Raw genomic sequence first — 18,376 nt, forward strand, 5'->3', positions numbered from 1 at the left:
TAATGTAATCCAAAATAAATAGCCTTTTCACACTCTATGCTTTAAATACAAAAGAAATGGTCACTCATAACCAGAGAATAAGCATTGGATCAGTGTATCTTAGAATTATAGGGCTTAGTCACAGATAACCAATTTCTTCATTTTATGAATGTCCATGGTCATGCACAAAAAATTCATGATAGAACTTGGACAAAACCTAGACCAGTTATTTCTACTACATCATTCAAGCATTTTTTATAGATTATCCCATTTAATCCTTACCTCAACTGTATAGTTTAGGTACTATCATTACCCCATTTTATATATATGGAAGGTTTTGTGGTTAGAATAGTATTCAGTCAAGTAAGGATTTAAACCCAGTCTGACTCTAGAAACCATCCTACTACCAATAATCCTAAATTTTAAGGATAGGTGAATATTTTTCATTTATAAAGAAAATTAAAAAAAAAAAACTCTTAACAAGTACCATCCTTTAGGAATAACAAAATAAAACATGAAGGTTATAGTTTGGAATTTTCCTCCTCTAAAATAAGTCCTTTTACCCAAGCCCAACTCAAGCACCAACTTCTCCCTGAAGCCTTCTCATATCATTCAACTAAGCTTAACCTCTTTCTTCAAACCCTTGACAAATGCTATACACTGCTCTTTTGCACAAAGCACTAGCTGCCTCTTATACATTCTCTTCTTCCTTAGTTACAGAAATTCAGTTTGTAGCTCTTACCAATTTGCCACATGTCCCAGCCTCTCCAGTGGCTGGGTAGGATGATATGACTAAGTTCTGCAATAAGATATTACTGCAAGTATGGTGTTGGAGTTCCAGGAATGCTGTTTAAAGAAAGCAGACTTAGCTTTTAGGGGAGCTCTTTTGTGCTTTCCCAAGGTAAAGACCTTGCTATCCACTTGGACCATAAGGTAACACTGATGAAGGCAGCTGTGTGCTGTGGATGGTGCAGGAGAAAGATGGTTGTCTCTGTACACAATGAGACCATGAAGCTCCCATGACAGCCTCCTTCCAGATTTTACATAATAGAGAAATAAACATTTACCTTTGTCCAAGCCACTATTTTTTTTTCCTGGTAAATAAGCTGAGCCTAATTCTAACTGATTTAGTTCAGACTTGCACACAGTTCATAATCCAAGGTTTGTTGTAACTATGGTGGAGAGGGAAGAAAAAGGAATAGAGTTATTTCCCTTACAACACTGGAGCAAAACATCTCCAATCATAATTTTTATTCTCAACCCCTTCTGGTAATTTTCAGCTTTGGGAAAGAAAAAGGAGGGAAAGGAAGGGGAAGGGGAAAAACTGGAAGACGCTTCTGCCTCTCTGCCACTGTTCATGCCTTTTTCCTCTCCTCTCTTCTTGACTAGCTAAGTCCTATCACACTTCAAGGCCCAACAGCGAAATTGTTTCTGTCCGACCTTTCAACCCAGAGTTCATATCTGATAATCATACATCACCTAGTAACATCTTTTGTTTGATTTGTTAGCTTTTACATTGTATTTCTTTTTCTATGTGTTATCTCCACAGCAGAGTGGGACCATGTTGTATTTTTTTGCACCTCTACAGCTATTAGAAAACCACCTCTGTGTGCAGGAAATCAATAAATACTTTCGATTGACTCATTAATGTAAGAAAAAAAGGTGAAGAGAGGAAAAAGGGCAAAAGACTAAGGAGTGAGAATGCATAACGTTTTAAAAGTGAAAGGGCATAACAAAAATCTGAAAGAATCCCTAGAACAAGTTTTACTTCACTGGATCTTATCAAAGAATTGGGCCTGGTAGAACAAATAACATGATACATTTATTGTTCATACAGTCAGTCAGTGCAAAGCTCAAACTGTACTTAGTGAGCTTGTCCTCCAACTAAAGGACTGTATTTTGCTTTAGTTACTCAGACAATTGCCTCAAAGTTATTTTCTCAATTACACCAGACATTTTAAAGAGTAGGAGATCCAGTTTAGGTAACCACGTTTCGACAGTGGATATATACAAATCCAAAGCACGTAAAAAAAAACTGGCTTACAGCAAGAACGTATCTTACAGATATTATTTTGTCAATTGTGACAACATATAGAAAATAATACTTGGATATGTGAAATAATGACAAGAAAATATCACTGAGTCTAAAATAAGTAGCTCAAGAGATCATTTGCATTAAATGGACTCTATTACCTCTCTTCTAAAACCCAATAATAATAATACACCATCGGGAATAATATTACTACTTCTTTAAAAATAAGATAGAATCTAAGCATGTATTTTGCAGAAGCTACATCATTAAAAGCTCTGTAACATTGGGACATTAAAAGCTATATAGGACTGTACAGAATTAACACTATGTAACAATATGTTTTAAAGCTTCAAGTACATTTAAATACATACAATAATAAGTGACATAAAGAGCATTTTAAACAGAAGTAATTGATATTTTGCCTAGACTCATGAACCAGCTTATATACCTCACTGATTTCATTCTCAATTTTTTGTAAATCACTGTAACCACATATCTGTTAATGAGTTATATATCCAAAAATACAATATTCTAATTTGCTTTCATCAATTTAGCAAAGTTTTAGGGAAGGTATAAATAAAATATTCAGTTGACAGAAAACTCAGTTTCTTTCTCATTCTTTCATAACACAAACCAAGTCTTTGTTTATATCATCTGTTTAAAAGATAATGATTTAAAAATGCTAAAATAGTATTGTCCTTATAATTATATTGGTTCCACTTATGAAAGATGAACTATTTTTAATCTTTTTATATACAATTGATAGTTCACATGTCAAAAAATATTGTATTTTCTTGCAAATTACTCATTAGTTATTTCCTCATTTCAAATTTTTTTTCACATAGATTTCTCAGAAGTATCTAAGACAGTAGCTTCTTTAAAAGTGAAATGTACAAAATAAATGACATGTCAACAAGTAAATTAGCATTCCCTTTCTGACCAGCTGGGTCATGTTTCCTTTTTCAAAATCCTCAGTCCCATGACACAAAATAATAATAATCTAAAAGACCTCATTAAATGATCAATATATTGACATACCTCTATAAGGAGACACATAGTGTTTTAATTGATTCCTTGAATCCATTAAATGGAATATTAAACCCAAGCCTCCAAATTATATTATAAGAGAATATTTCCTTTATTTATTAATTTTCTTTAGGGTATGGATAATGGCATATGACAGGATTCAAGAACTTTTATATTTAACCAAATAGTAAAAAAAAAGTCCAATTTTCACTAAATATTTCATACAATCATCACAACAAAAGTTATAAAAGATAAATTAAACCATGTTTACTTACCAAAAAACTTCCAAAGGCCGAATTAAATATTGCAGCTGCCTATAGAGAGAATAAATGGGGGGAAAAAAACTCACTGAAAGTAAACAGGAAAAGGGAAAGCAAAGACTATCATTCTCCCATCCCCCACTATTCAAAACCTTAAAACACTCACTCTGTAAAGCAAAGTTAGTCACTGCTTACAAAAATTGCCAGTAGCCTGTAGTTTACTAAGATAGATGAGCTACAGCTTAGGAATTCATAAATAATGGGTCTCAAAAGCAAGGAGAAAAGGCTTGCCATAAGATGCTTTGAACCTATACGACAGTACTGAAGAATCATCCCCAACAGCAAATTGAAACCTTGTTGTTATTGATTTTGCTACTAAACTTAAAACAATCAGAGGTTGATTTGTTCACCAAAAAAAAAGAAAAAGAAAAAGAAAAGAAAGGAAGAAAATTCATATTACTGGGAAAAGGAATACCAGAATTGTAAAGCAAACATTAAGTACTCCCCATCAAGGAGCATAAGACCTATATGAGCTACGCCCACAAAGTGAGATCCGTAGTTACCATACAACGCACATCAGAAATATGAACAATGCTGTTAAGACCATGGGAGTTACTGCTACACGATTAATTCTAACGTAGAAACAGGCAAGAAAAACTTCTGTTTGGTGTTCAAAATTCAAAGAAGAAATACTTGACTTTGAGCTTACCTAAATATCCCGGGAATACATAGTAGATATAATATAGTTCTTAACTTTAATTCAATCACTACAGTCCATGAAGCTACACCTGAATTCTGAAAGCTTCTCACATGACCTCCAAAAGATAAAAACTCGTATAATATCCAATTTGATGGAAAAAAAAAGAGAGAAAGAAAAATAATAAAAAGCGGAAGGAGGGGCAGAGAAAACCTATTGACATCTCCTGTGGATCCAGAGCAGAATTAAATTAATCATCATGGACATTAGCAGCCACATCGTAGTAAGAAGAGGATGTCAGTTTAGCAAGTTTGAATAAAGTCCAAAGCCAAGCTAAGAGCTGTAGCTGAAAATGCCTTCTGCTCCAGAAGAGAATGCAATGAGAATGCATGGGTAATGAGATCCTTGGCTCCAGAGAGCTTAGCTCTCCTATTCAAGTTCATAATTAATTCAAAGCTTTGATAATTTCATTAGATTTCTCCTTTGCTGGCCTTATCAATAAAAGATGGCACTGGACCACAGCTCCGCTGTGGCATAAACATAGGCACAGGCACAGACCAGGGAAACCTTTGCTTCCTGACAGGGACAATGGCATATGGTATTTCATGTTGTACAGGGAGCTGTGAAGGAAAAAAAAAAGATTTGGCTAAATAAAACATCACAGATGACAAATGTAAACTGTAGCAACATATTTAACACATCTTCCTAGTATCCGATTATGGATGATTCAGGAAAAAGTTTTATGTGCAGAGAAAAATAAGTAAAACTGTATAAATAAATGAGTTGTGGGGAGATCAATAGGGAACACTGCCTTCCTTTTGATAAAAATGTACTTCGCCACAAACAATGTTTATTTCTAGACCCTATTTTGTGCTTAGAACGAGTTTCTCTCTTTTTAATAAAGAAATGAGGTATTCCTGTTTGAGCTCCTCTCTTCCAGATTTGTTTCTTTCCAGTGCCTTTCACCAGCCTTATACTAGACCACTAATAGTTTTGCCTAGCATTTAAAAAAACAAACAAACAAACATGGAACATTAGAAACAAAAAGACTCAGAAGTCAAAGTAAAATAAGTATTAACTACTACTCAGTAGATCAAATCGCTATACTCCCATTCCATCCTGTTCTCTTTTAACCCAAACCCAAGCAATATATTTTATGTGGATTGGCTATGTTCCTGCATTTTATAAAATGATGGTGATGACAGTGATGAGATATCTTAGGTATCCAAAGATGCTGCAGGCCAACTTCTTAGCTATTTTCCTGACAGTGGTGATGGATTTGAAATCACTCACCATGCAGTGGGCTCTGGCAACCACTGGTGACTTGGCTGATTAAGGTTCTGGGTTCCCTGAAGAACCATGTGAAATCGGACACCGAACTAAGGATCCTGGGCTCAATAGCAACAGATAATGAAGCTAACAGTTGGCTCAATTTTGCCGTTGCAGCATAGGAAGCCATTACGTTTTCCAGAGTTCCAAAAAGTGATGACAAATATTTAGAGAGCTTTTAATTGATATATAAAGACAAGCATATCTTTTGACTTAAGGGGGAATTCCCAGCTCCTCAGCATGAACTACAAGGCCGTCCATGAACAGGTCACTGTCCATCTCATTTATTGCCTCAAAATTTATATTCTGACAGCACTAAACTACTTGTGATTCCCCACACTCATCATGCTGTTTCTTACCTCTTTGCGCCTTGGCCTGGAATGCCCTTCTGCCTGCCAGGGAACTCCCATTCATCTTAGTGACTCAGCTTAAGCATCGTCCTTCCAAGAAGCTTTCAGTCACCTCCTCAACACTCACACATCCATACTTCTGGGTGGCCTGAGTGTCCCCATACCTGCTGTCACAACATCCTGAGCATACTTCTGCCCTGGCACTTGTCACACTATTGAATGACCTATCTACATGCCTCCCTGCCCCGCAAGAGACTCAAGTCTTCTAAGGAAGGAATCTGATGAAGCTCCTGAGCATCTCCATGTTTGCTAATTGGATTTCTAAAGTAAGTAGGATTCCCAGAAATGTCCAAAGTCTACTTCTCCAACTACATTATTCTATGTGTTTGGCAGAATCCAAGGATTGGCAGACAAAGAAGACTGGATCAGCCACCTGGCACCACAGCCAAGCAAGCAGTGGAAATGACATTTAGACTTTGGTCTCTCACCCAGTATAAGTATCTCTCTCACGGCATCGTATTTTACTTCTCTTAACCTCCCTGTTCTTATATAGTTATATACATACGCTTAATGTAATATAAAAAATGGTTTAAAATCTGCCACCACTATATAGCAATAGAGTTAGTTAAATAAAATCTAGAATTACAAAGGAATACTCTGTAGCCATTAAAAAGATGACCTGCATATACTGATATTAAAGCAGGCCTAGATATTTTAAGTAAAAAAAGCAAGTTTCAGAACAGTGTGTGTAATTCCTTCAGTATGTGTTTCTCCACACCACCATGAAATTCACCCACCACCAGTTGGGTTTTCTACAATTCAACTCATTTCTGACATTATCTACCCTCAAATAGCATCAGATTCCCCAGGTTAAGGGTTCAGAACCACAAGGCTGTCCCCACTTCAGATGTCAATCAAAAGTCAAGGCTGTCACCTGTGCTTCTGACCAACTGACTATACATCGGAGGTTCCACAACCCAGTCCCCTCCAGTTTGATTAGTTTGCTAGAGCAGCTCACAGAACTCAGCTTACTCACTAGATTACTGCTTTATCATAAAAGGCTATAACTCAGGAACAGCCAGATGGAAGAGATGCAGAGGGCAAGGTATGGGGCAAGGCTGTGGAGCTGCCATGCCCTCTGATCGCACGCCTCTCTCATCACCTCCAGTGCTCACCAACCCAGAAGCTCTCCAAACCCATCCTTTGGGTTTCTATAGAGGCTCCATTACATAGCATGATTGATTTCAACATTGGCCACTGGTGACTGAACTCAATCTCTAGCCCCTCTCCCCTCCCCAGAGGTCCAACCTTCTAATCTCTGATTGGTTCCCCTGGCAACCAGCCCCATCCTCAGGTTAGCTAGGGGCTTTCCAAAAGTCATCTACTTAGCATAACAAAAGACACTTTTTCCAGCTCTCTTCACTTAGGAAATCTAATCATTTTAGAAGCTCTGTGCCAGGAATTGAGACAAAGACCAAATATATATTTCTTATTATAATCATAATATCACATTCCTATTGTGTAAATGTGTACACACACACACACACACACACACACACATATATACACAGACAAGTATAAAAAAACACTTGTTTTCTGAAAGGGATCACAGAAAAAACCTCAACTATGATTAAATTTGTTTGAAAGGAATTGAGTGGGGGTCATTTTTATTTTTCATTTTCTTCCGTCTGTCCTGTTTGTCTTTTTTTTTTTTTTTTTTTGGTCTTCTTTTTTTAAACGTGTTGCATTTCTATATCTGGGCAGGAAGATGTTGAGCCATTTACTGTTCGCATTTTAAATCCCTTTGTGTTAAAAATGGAATACATATTTTATTTTTAAATAAAATTAAGATTTCAATCCCTACTTTGCACGTTAGTGATATCTCTTGCTGGCTGCCTGACAAGCTGGAGGTTGAGAACCCTCTGGAACATACATCAGTGTGCTGGGGGTATGAGAAGCCACAGGATGAAGAGAGGACACCTTCCACAAGTATCTGTAGCATGTGAATATTTGGTTTAGAAAATAATCCAAAAATGCACTTTCATTTTTATATTAAAGCAAACATGGCTGTGTACAAACTTCATGTACTGAGATCAAACGTGAACCACCAAAGACAATTTGTTCTGAAGGGAGGACCCCTCAGGTTATATGACCAGACTGTCTTAGGATATAAGTTTCCTCTCCTCTGTCTTCTAGAAGCCACACCTGAGAGAGTCCATTGATTTTTGTTTTTTAAAGATTTTTTTAATTTTATTGAAGTATAGTTGATTTACAATGTTGTGTTAATTTCTGCTGTAGAGCAAAGTGATTCAGTTATACATATATATATATATTCTTTTTCACATTCTTTTCCATTATAGTTTATCAGAGGATATTGAATATAGTTCCCTGTGCTATACAGTAGGACCTTGTTGTTTATCCATTCTGATTTTTAAATAGTGCATTTTATTTATTATCTCTTTTGCCAGAAACAACTTAATTATCCATTCCCCCTCTAGAATGTTCCATCACAAGAAGAATTTTGTCTAATTTGTACAAGACTGTATCTTCACTGCCTAGAACAGCACCTGACTTGTAGTAAACCCTCAACGAATATTACTGAACAAAAGAATGAATGAATAAATGAATGAATAGTTCTTATGTTAACTGAATGTCCTACACAGTAATGTTTTCATTATTAACTCAGGAATCCCATGTGCAAAGTACATACCTTGGTGTAATCATGTTTGAGGGATAATTTGATCAATGCTAACTAAAAAAGTTCATATTGAGGTGGTTTTTTAATACTGAGTAGATTGGCTTCCTTTATATTGTACATTTTTAGATAATATATTGCTTTTAGTATCAGCCCAGTTTTACTTGAAATATGGTATTTTACTAATGTTTCATTATATATTACAGCATGTCTTTATTAAATTATTTTGGAAAATTGAGCAAGTTCAATAACAAATTAATTTCTTCATAACTTACTTGGAATTATTTGAAATAAAAAGGTAAATTAAAACAAAACGCTGAAAAGCATGGTGACAGAGTGTTCTCTAACTCAGGAAATCAAGTGCTTCCACTGCTGAATGCCCTTGAATGTTATGAAGTCCTACCTGACAGTAAGCCCAAAACCTTCACCTTCCATAACTGCTGTGCACTGACCATGTTCCATACTCTGGAGTTACATAAACATGTGGTCCCCTTATAAAATGACTGCACTCCAAATATATGACACTGTTGGGCTCTACCCAAGTCCTCTCCTCATATCACTATATCTACAGTTTTCATAATGCTGGCCCAACACCCCTCTTTTTCTTTCCCTCATCAGTCCACTAAAAAAAAAAATGAGATCCATTGTTTACACTGAGTGTGAATGATCTGTTACAAATTAATTGATGAAACTTCCTGTGTGGTGTTCCGTGTTCGCTGTTGCATAACCTGTTTCCCCAGCCAATGTATACAGCAATGCTTACTAAAATGCTAAAATGGAACATTTATGGTTGTCTCGGAATTTCTAATAATGCTCCAAGCTAAGGAGAATGTGTGGCAAGTATCCCACTAGTCCAAAGTAATATTCCAGAGATATCAATGCAGAGCTTATAAAAAGACATGAAAACTAAGCTAGGGACCATTTCACATGCAGCCTATATAAGAAAAGCCTAGATGTTCTAGAGGAGATTGATAAAAGGAAATTTCTAGTAGTAGTGGGTTTTTTTACTTTTTCTTCTTCCTCTAGGCAAGAAAGCTGATGTGTCTGCCATGCCTCCCAAAGTGGGGATGGATGTTTACTGAGGGAGAAAGTGCTCGCCAGGCTGCCACAGGAGTGGAGTGCACTCTGTGAGCGCTTGTGGAACCATCACGGTCTATTCCCTAGAACTGTGCTGGGGGGAAAGGGAGGGTGTGTAATGAACCAGAGACAGGTACTTGCTTCCCGACTAGAAACAGCAAAGCTGGGGAGGCTGCCTAGGACAGGCCACAAGGGTAGGGCAAGGACGGAGGTAAGCCATTGGGCAAAGTATACTTCAGTTCAGTGATGGGGCAAGGTTCCGTCAATCCCAGGGGCCAGGTAGGGGCCTCAGAGGACTGCCATGAAACTTGATTCATTGTGAGAGACCCTACATAGCAGCCTTCCGGGGAGAAGAGACTCCAGCAATGAGAGGATGAAGGGCTGTGTTGAGGGTTGGAAGCTGCACGTGTACTCTGAAGAACTCCCTCCCCAACCTGTCCTGGAAAAAGAAATAGAAGGTAGACACCTGCTATGACAGAGGGCACTACGGGCCAGATTAGAACAGCACCAGTAAGATCAGATTCTGTCCCTCTCCCTCTAAGCCAGTGGTCCTACTCTCATCCCTGACTCTACAGAGTAGGGAGGGTGAGAAAGTAAAAACGTAGTGAAACAGACCATACCTTCTTCCCCACTGGCTCTACCTATCTGTTTATTTAAAAAAAAAAAAAAAAAAGATTATATTTGTATATGTGTATGTATTCATTAAGAAAAAAGTACAATTTTCTGTGCTTTACAAACACAGATTAGGGCCTCTCGCCTTCTGAGCTGGTCCTCACTCTGTGGAGTGTGTTTCTCTCAGGGCTGCGCTCACCTTTTGAGAAGGACCTCACTCTGTCTATGGTATGTGACCTCTCTAAATAAATCCACTTCCTACCTATCACTTTGTCTCTCACTGAACTCTTTCTGCAACGAAACAAAGAACCTGAGCTTCAGTAAAGTCCTGACACCAGGAACTAAGGCTCCCACCCAGGTGGAGGATGGAATGATGATGTTGACCCTTCTGTCTTTAATAAACTAAAGCTTGGACTGTCGACCTTTGCCCCAATTCTATGCTGAATTCTTCTCTGCTCAAGCCCCCTTAAGAATATGCACATACCCATAGTTTAAAGCTTCCCCAATTTTGCAGTTCAGGGAGACACTGCTTTGGGAAAAGAGCCCTGGTGTTCTCCTTACTGGCTGCAAGTAATAAATCCTTCCTTCTCGCCCACCCGCCCCCCCGCAAAAAAAAACAGAAAACAAAAAACACAGATTAGGCCTAGGTTGGCAAAGAAGAGAATTTGTTTAAGCTAGACTGCCCCGAATGATATAATACCAGAAAGTTAAACTTAATTACTAAATATATGACTGTTTTTGTAACAAAAAGTGACCAGAAAAACCTTGAGATCTGTCAGAGATGTTGCCCAAAGAGAGGGTAAGGGTGGGGAAAAGGACTATGTTAGACGGCATTTCATGTATATAATCCTTAAATTCACACCACTCAATAGATTATAAGAATATAACATTTTAAATGTATAGTTGAGGGGCTTCCCTGGTGGCGCAGTGGTTGAGAGTCCGCCTGCCGATGCAGGGGACACGGGCTCATGTCCCGGTCTGGGAAGATCTCACATGCCGCGGAGCAGCTGGGCCCGCGAGCCATGGCCGCTGAGCCTGCGTGTCCGGAGCCCGTGCTGCGCAACGGGAGAGGCCACAACAGTGAGAGGCCCGCGTATCGCAAAAAAAAAAAAAAATGTATAGTTGAGCCAAAACAAAACAAAAACCCTGGTAGGAGACATATGGAAGTTAGTCAAAGACAGAGTGGTCAAACAGGGGGTTTGAGGCTGCACTCTCCCAGGCGATACTGACGCATGCGCAAGAAGCACTAGGACGCACTGCCTTTGGCTACAAAGGGTGAGGACCTGAGCTGAGGCACCTGCGGCCAGAAGAGCGGGATGCTGAAGGGGCTGCCCACCAGGGGAGGGCAACTAGAAAACTCTCCTCAGACAATCACGGAGGTAACACAGGGCCTGGCGTCAAGGGTGGGCACGGAATAGAATTTACACTACCTATGTGACTCAGGAATCCCAAACTAACGATTAATTAAACGGATCAAAGACCGGTGGAACCCCTGAGGCCCGGAAAGAAGCAAATGCAGAACTTCTCTTTGGAGTCACTCTAATAATCCGGAACAAAGCAGATTCCCAATTAAACGACCCCCAGTGAACAGGAGTTTACAATAAAAAAAGTACAGACAATGTGAGAAAGCTGTATATGACAGCAGCTCCACTGTAACACAGTTGGGAAAGGAGGAGAAACTGAGTTTTTCACAATATGCTAGAAAAGAAAATACAACATAAATTAGAGACCTAGAATTGGAAGGCACAACTTTAAAACTCTTAGAAGAAAATATGAGACTCACTGTATGCTTCCTGAAAAGGAAAAAAAATTTTAAATAAGACACAAAAAGTACACGTGAAATAGGAAAAGCTAGGGTGGCCACGCAACAAGGTGCTGGCCAGTGAGATATAAATTGGTTTCCGCTTGATGGTTGGGGGATAGGGAAGTTAGTTTCTGGCACTGCCCTTCTTCCGTTCTTCCTGCCTAGAGCAGTGAAAGCTACCTTGCATCCAGCAGAGAAAGGCCAAGAGCAATGCAGAGATAATATCATTGAGCCACAGAACAAATGCCAGCCAGCCGCACCTCCAGGCATCTTGATATATGAGAAAAATAAGTCCCTGCTTGTGTAAGCTACTTTTAGTCTGATTTTCTGTTACTTGAAATCTAACTGATACAATCATGTTCCTAAACAAAGGAGTAAGTAATGAAGTACTAATCAGGCAGGTTAGATAAATCAAAAGCGTTTCCCAGACATAAACTTGACTAGGCTATTAAGTTTTATTTAGCATAATCTCTTGTTCCCATTGCATATGGCATAACATATCATGAAAAACCAACAGAAAGAAAATTGACTATTGGTGACGGTTGTTGGAGATCAAAGCTGCATTATCCTAACCTGGAAAAGTTCCTCAACTATGTGAATTTATATCACCCCTGCCTCTGAGTCACAAGAAGGAGAACTAGCCTGAATATTTATCCCCTTTCTAAGCATAGCTGTAGTTGGAAAAAGCATAAAGGCATCAAAGATTGAATTCCTATCCTTGGTCTCCAATTAAACAAGGAAATACAAAACATTTTCTTTTTACTTGTAAGGTATTTTGCAAAATGCTACAGAAAGGCCAAAAAAAAAAAAAAAAGAATTAAGGAAAGCTTATTCTGCCTGTTTTTAAAAATTATAATTGGCTGACAAGCACCTTAGTTGCTAGGACATTTTAGTACTAAATTACCACTATTTTCACTGTATAAATCTCATAGCAAGTAAAATTTGAGTTATACATTTCTATATTACCTTTAAATATTATTGAACCATACCACACAAAAGTATATATAAGACATCAATTTAAATGCGAGTTTATTTACCATGCTCAATATTAAAGGGGCATTATTCATTTGATTCCATTATTTGTGTTGTATTTTTTAAGCAGCAATGGCTAAAAAGTAGAATATTGCCTTAAAATCACTACTGAATATTTCTTCTCAACAAATACATCTAAGTGAAGACTATAGAACTGCTACAAGGCATTCTCCAATTTAAAGAAAGATTATTTAATATACCATTAAAATTCACCATCTTAATGACCGCTTTCATTCTTTGTTTTGAAAACACTACAGGAATGAAGAGACGTTCATCTATACGCAAGTTATGAGAAAATGCCATCCAGCTGCTTTTTTGAGAGTAAGCGACATTTCTTGCCTATTTCTATGGGTCCATTTCTTGATATCAATGGAAAAAAATATTTAACATCCCTAATCTTGAGGTGAATGGGGGGGCGCTATTCTTGTTTGTAACTATTCATCTCAATTCAGGCAAGGAAAAAATATATTCAAGTTACCGCTTCTGGATGCCAAATTGAATCAGGTGTCCTCTCCTCTTAAGAAAATTAAGTTGCTTTTGTGCAAGAGTGTTTTAATGAGAACCGAGCCCGCCGACAGTGATAAATGGGAATGACACCAGAGAGAGCATGTAAGCAGGACAATATATGCATGTTACAGTCTTACAGCCTATGTTTCACTGACAATTCTGAATGACTTCGCTGTTTCTTAAGGGGCCTATTAATCTCAAATTTAGTTATTACACAACGTTTATTTGAACATATATTCTGCGGATGATGACAGCTAATAAAGGAAATCTTCCGCAAGCTGTATTTTTACATATTGTTCCAACTCCAGCTCCCAGTCATTTGATGGTATTGATGGAATAACCTACATTGTGCTGAGGCTTTAAAAAAAAAAAAAAAAAAAAGGCACATACATTCTGATTCCTTTCGAAGCATATGGGGACTCTTAAAAAACAGTTAAAATGCATACCAAAAATCCTACTAAGAAATGGTAAAAGTTAAAGGACATCTTAACTGTTCAACAAAAATTGTTTAATGTGAAAATGGACCCTTGTAAGATAAACCAGACACCTCGGAACACTTTTAAAGCTTTGGTCCATCATATGCGATAGTTCTTGCATACCAATCTACATTTTTACAATATGCGTGGAGGAGGGGAGGGGAGACAAAATCAATTTTCTTGAGGGACAAAAAGAATCAAGTCAAATAGTTGCTTTTCTCCTTGGTATGCTTTTTTGATAAAATACCATGTACTGAAAATAGTGGCGATACTGTATATCTTATTTCTGGTCACATACCTAAAGGCTGATGAGAATTATTTTAACACTTTCCTACACACATATTTATCAGCTCAAATACCTTCATCTGGAATTCAGATTTTGATTCAAGAATCACAATATGTTATGAAGTATAACTGCTTCATAATAACAAAAACCTAATGATATTAGCAAGAAATATTTATACCAGTTTAAGATTTTTAAATCTGCCTCAAAATTAAGATGAATATAGACTTAAACACTTTCGATTTCATCCTCTGAAATCTATCTTCAAAGGTGTTCAGTGTCAATGAAATCAGAATTTTCAAGCGAGAAAAGGCCCTTAGATAATATGACAATCCCTTTATAAATGAAGAAACAGAACTCTAGAGATAAAGGATCTTTCCTAAGGTCATACTGACTAGTGGCAAAGCCAGAATAGAATTCATCTCCAGATGTTCCCTCTACCCTCTCTATAACACCCACACGGCCTATTTTATATATTATTTTTAATATGATATTTGTAGATTTATAGTGTAAAAAGGGCATACACCAAAACACTCACAGTGGTTATATCGGGGTAATAGGATTAGGGATATTTTTTTCCTTCATGCTTTTCCCAGATTTTCAAGGATTTTTGTACTGATTAGGTATTTATTAGAAAAAAAGCATATAATAAATGTTATATGTTAAATACAACTAGCATTTTAGAGGTTCTCTCTTTAATCTTTAGGCAAACCTTGAATAATGTTGCACTCAATCGATATCTAACTAAAAGCTGAATGATACTAAGGATAATACCAAGAAGAAAGTACCTAAACAGTCCTACTTGTTATATTAATGCTGAATACTCAGAGGAACAAAGTGTGATTGTAACTCAGAATATCAACTATTAAACTGAAAATATATGTTACTTACTTATTAATAGCTTATTAAACACTTGTAAATATCTAGGATGAAGCTGAACAAAACGTACTTGAAATATTACACACGATTTGACATTACATCTTTCTTTTTAATGCCAATTTTCTCAATATTCCTGAAATTTAACTGTGCTTAATCTTTTGGGTTCCCTATTTCCTGCCAAAAAGGAATAAAATAGGGCTTCCCTGGTGGCGCAGTGGTTGAGAGTCTGCCTGCCGATGCAGAGGACGCGGGTTCGTGCCCCGGTCTGGGAAGATCCCACATGCCGCGGAGAGACTGGGCCCGTGAACCATGGCCGCTGAGCCTGCGTTTCCGGAGCCTGTTCTCCGCAACGGGAGAGGCCACAACAGTGAGAGGCTTGCGTACCGCAAAAAAAAAAAAAAAAAAAAAAAAAAAAGGAATAAAATAAATGTTCCTTTAATTATTCATTCATTCAACAAAAATTTATTAAGCAGTTTACAATGCTAAGCACTGAGAATACAAAACCAAATACAATAGAGTATCTGCTCACAGTATCGGGCTAGAAGAGAGACATCATAATGGCTATAACACAACAAGATCAATGGGATCAAAGCTATGGCAGCACAGAAATTTACTAAAATTTCCTTTTAAGTGGGCTTTTTCAATACCTCCTAGTGATATACAAACACTTTTCTGATCAATTAATGGAAACTCTATTTAATGCCAAACACATGAACTAAGCTCTCAGCACACCAACAGAGAAATTGGCCAAGAATTCGCCTAACACTTTGCTTAGAAGGGCATCCACAAAACATAAGTGACAACTTATGTCAAACCATCTAATGTTTCTTACAAATTTTAAACTTGAGCTACCTAACTCTGTTATTTCTGCTCTTTTCCGTCCTTTAGGTCTGGGAATCTCAGAGCTTCTTAAAAGGGCAGTGGATCAATCCCTCAGCACTAACTCACTCATCAGCTTTTCATTTGCAATAAAATAGCTTTCCTACCATCTTCTGGGAAATAACTTACCATAGATTCACAGAACTGCAATGGACTTCTACAGATCATCTAATCAAGGCACTTTTCCTCAAGAAGGACTACACTGAAATCACTAACAAATGGAACCTACTATCCTATTCTTCATGACTTCAGGATCAAGACTGCATAATCTCTTTGCGAATTTTAGATTTAAAATCTATATTTTAAATCACATTTTTTCACTAACAAGTCTTTTCCTTTTCTGAATTAACTTTTAAGATCATCTTTTTGTGTTAGGTGCCCTGAGAGGATTAAAAAAGAGCTGTGTTGATGGCCAACAGGCATATGAAAAGATGCTCGATATCACGAATTATTAGAGAAATGCAGATCGAAACTACAATGAGGTATCACCTCACTCCAGGCAGAATGGCCATCATCAAAAAGTCTACAAATAAATACTGGAGTGGGAGTGGAGAAAAAGGAACCCTCCTACACTGTTGGTGGGAATGTAAGTTGGTACAGCCACTACGGAGAGCAGTATGAAGGTTCCTTAAAAAACTGAAAATACAGCTATCACATGATTCTGCAATCCCACTCCAGGGCATATACCCAGAGAAAACCATAATTCGAAAAGATACATGCACCCCAATGTTCATTGCAGCACTATTTACAATAGCCAAGACATGGAAGAAACCTAAATGTCCATCGACAGATGAATGGATAAAGAAGATGTGGTATATATAAACAATGGAATATATCATTTACTCAGCCATAAAAAAGAATGAAATAGTGCCATTTGCTGCAACATGGGTGGACCTAGAGAGTATCATACTAAGTGAAGTAAGTCAGACAAAGACAAATATTTGATATCACTTACATGTGGAATCTAAAATAAATGATACAGGGCTTCTTCCCTGGTGGCGCAGTGGTTGAGAGTCCGCCTGCCAACGCAGGGGACACGGGTTCGTGCCCCAGTCCAGGAAGATCCCACATGCCGCGGAGCGGCTGGGCCCGTGAGCTATGGCCGCTGAGCCTGCGCGTCCGGAGCCTGTGCTCCGCAACGGGAGAGGCCACAACAGTGAGAGGCCCGCGTGCCGCAAAAAAAAAAAAAAGAGAAGCCCACATGCCACAACTAAGACCTGGCACAGCCTAAATAAATAAATTAAAAAAATATTTTTTTAAATAAAAAAAATAGCCCATTATATATTAAAGACATTGAATCTATGCTTTAAAATTTTCCCACAAATCTCCAAAACCAAATGGCTTCACTGGTGAATTCTACCAAATATTTAAAGAAGAAATAATATTAATTCTGTAAAAACTCACCCAGAAAATACAAGAAGAGGGAAAAATCATTTTATGAAACCAACATTAGCCTGATACTGAAACCAAGTCAAAACATCATAAAAGAACTGCAGAACAATAATTCTCATGCACATAGACAAACACAAAACTTACAAAATTTTAGCTAATTAAACTCAATAATATACAAAAAGGATAATATATCATGACCAAGTGGAGTTATTCCAGGAATGCAAACTTGGTTTAAGATTTGAAATCAATCAAGGCGATTCACCTCTTCAACAGATTAAAAGAAAAAACATATGGTCAGATCAATAAATGGAGAAAAAGTATTTGACAAAAGTCCATATATATTCATGATAAAAACTCTCAGAAAATTGAATTGGTAAGAATTTCTTCCAACTGATAAAGGGCATCTTTATCAAAAATCAAACAGATAACATCATACTTAATGAGAAAAGACTGAATGCTTTCCCCCTAAAATCAGGGACATGATAAGAATCTCTACTCTTACTACCATTTCTATACAACATTGGCCTGAAAGCCTTTGCCATGTAATAATGCAAGAAAAAGAAATAAAAGGCAGAGAGATCGGAAAAGAAGAAATAAACCCATTTTTTTCACAAATTATATGATCCTAGAAAACCTTGACCAAAAACAAACAAATAAAAAAAAACAAAACAAACTCCAAGAAATAATAAGTGAATTTAGCAATGTTGCAGCATACAAGGTGTAAAAATCAATGAACATCTACATACTGGCAAGGACTAAATTGAAATTAATAAAAATACCATTTACAATAGGACACCAAAACCATGAATAATTTGAGAAATATTTAAAGTCCTAAATAGAGACATATGTATTAGAATCCTCAATTATTAAGATGTCAAATTTCCCCAGATTGTTCTATATATTTAATGTAATTCCAATCAAAATCCCTGCAGGATTTTTAGAAGAAAATGACAATATGACTAAAATTTATTTGGAAATCTTCTTCTTGGAAAAAGAAAAATAACAGTTGGAAGACTCACACAACTTGATTTCAACACTTAATATAAAGCTATATTAACTGATGAATT

The 18,376-nt window shown here is 37.2% G+C and overlaps 1 protein-coding gene and 1 long non-coding RNA gene across 8 annotated transcripts in view; one reads left to right on the plus strand and one right to left on the minus strand.

Annotated features, from left to right (window-relative positions):
- Window positions 1–18,376, minus strand: part of SLC10A7 (solute carrier family 10 member 7) — a 251,725-nt gene that overhangs the window by 173,741 nt on the left and 59,608 nt on the right. For 5 of the 7 annotated variants that reach the window (XM_049708816.1, XM_033402782.2, XM_033402797.2 and 2 more), the window contains exon 5: window positions 3,313–3,351. The exons of the other annotated variants lie outside the window; for them this stretch is intronic. In XM_049708816.1, the coding sequence (XP_049564773.1) occupies window positions 3,313–3,351 (39 nt within the window). The remainder of the gene's footprint in view (window positions 1–3,312; window positions 3,352–18,376) is intronic. 7 annotated transcript variants of the gene reach the window in all.
- Window positions 1–18,376, plus strand: part of LOC125964180 (uncharacterized) — a 672,498-nt gene that overhangs the window by 149,529 nt on the left and 504,593 nt on the right. The gene's annotated exons all lie outside the window — the stretch shown is intronic.

Source organism: Orcinus orca, chromosome 4 (genome assembly GCF_937001465.1).
Source record: "Orcinus orca chromosome 4, mOrcOrc1.1, whole genome shotgun sequence".
In the NCBI taxonomy this organism is placed as follows: Eukaryota; Metazoa; Chordata; class Mammalia; order Artiodactyla; family Delphinidae; genus Orcinus; species Orcinus orca.